The sequence below is a fragment of the Aplysia californica genome, unplaced genomic scaffold (genome assembly GCF_000002075.1).
Source record: "Aplysia californica isolate F4 #8 unplaced genomic scaffold, AplCal3.0 scaffold00709, whole genome shotgun sequence".
Lineage (NCBI taxonomy): Eukaryota > Metazoa > Mollusca > Gastropoda > Aplysiida > Aplysiidae > Aplysia > Aplysia californica.
Window position 1 is genome coordinate 287,214 of NW_004797979.1, and position 1,492 is coordinate 288,705.

The following is a 1,492-nucleotide window of genomic DNA, read 5'->3' on the forward strand; positions in this document are numbered from 1 at the left end:
CATCTGAACATATATATACCACTACTATCATCTGAACATATATATACCACTACTATCATCTGAACATATATATACCACTACTATCATCTGAACATATATATACTATCCTAATGCAATTGTAAGAAGGCAGTCAAAGTGAGTAGAGTTCTCAAATAATATAATAAGTAGGCCTATAGGTATCTTCATTCCCACGACAGGAAAACAACATTCATTTTTATTTTCTGAAGGCAAAGAACGACAACTGCATCGCCCATGCTCTGTTGCTCCTTCCTGACTAGCAAACATCTGACATTCTTATCTCTCCTCCTGTTTTGTGTTTGCTACTAGACTCTCCGGTAAATCCTCTCATCTTTGGCACTTATATGACCAAATTGTGCTGCAAGTACCTTAACACTCTTACTGAAACAAAAAAGCTTTAGTTTATCATCATTTTTAGTTCATTTCTTTCATTTTTTATTATTAAAAATATGAATTTTCTCTAAAACTAAAAGCAAATTTTAAAATCATTCTTGCCCATCTGTTCAAGGCCATGAGGTAACATGAAAATGTCTGTTACTGTTACAGGTGAAGTAACATGTGGAGAAAGATAGGCGTACAATATGAGCATTTTTTCTCCTGTCTGTCTGAGGTTGATAAAGTAACGAACCCCAAAGAAATGAGGTCCGAAAAGAGTGTTTTACATTGCTCATGAGACCGTAAGTTCATTTCATGAAAAGAAAGCTAGAAACGGAAAAAAAATAATACAAATAAATAGATGGCACCACAAGTTGTTTGTTTCAAGCATAGACTAACAGCTGCCCTGAATGAACTCTGTGAGTTGAGAAGGAGGGTAAGTAAAAATTAAAGCACAGGAAGTAAACGTGTCAATTTTCATTGATGTTCTGTCCTTGCTTTTTAGAGTAGAATCATGATGCCTTAGGCCATAAAGATCACATACATGGAACTCATCGAAGTCTTCGTCCAATCATGACAAACTTGCATGTTCTTTAAAGTCTTATCCAGCAAAACCTCCTCTATATGTATGTAAGTGCTTGCACACAAGACACACTTGCACTGGCCAATACAATGCCACATGCTTCCAGCAGGAATCCACTATACATAGCATTAGAAGAGAAAGTACGGAAAAGTTTTCATCGAATGGAATCAAAGAATACATAGAGTCAGATTTGTACGCCTGTCTCTCTCCTGAGATAATCACTTATTGTATTGGGAGCTGGGAGTATCTTTGCTGACAGATACCTCCGAGTCCTTGATCTGCTGGTACGGCTCCCGGTTACGGTAGAGCCCGTAGTGCTGCACCATGAACAGAACGTCAAAGAGGATGGAGAAGAAGCCAAGGCCAAACTTTGTCGGGTCTCCAAAGATGGAACCCCAGTCGTCTGAAACACAAGGGAAGGTGGAGATCTTTACTCCTATGGTTTGTTTTACAGGTTACCGAAAGGAGGGAGGAGGGAGGGAGAGGGGGGGAGAGAGAGAGAGAGAGAGAGAGAGA

General features: G+C 39.1%; 1 protein-coding gene across 1 annotated transcript in view; it reads right to left on the minus strand.

The window, feature by feature from the left end:
- Positions 1 to 211: 211 nt before the first annotated feature.
- The window catches only part of LOC101856379 (cystinosin), a 66,592-nt gene continuing 65,311 nt past the window's right edge, over positions 212 to 1,492 (minus strand). The window contains exon 10 of the mRNA XM_005108693.3: positions 212 to 1,379. Within this exon, the coding sequence (XP_005108750.2) occupies positions 1,195 to 1,379 (185 nt within the window). The 3' untranslated portion in view covers positions 212 to 1,194. The remainder of the gene's footprint in view (positions 1,380 to 1,492) is intronic.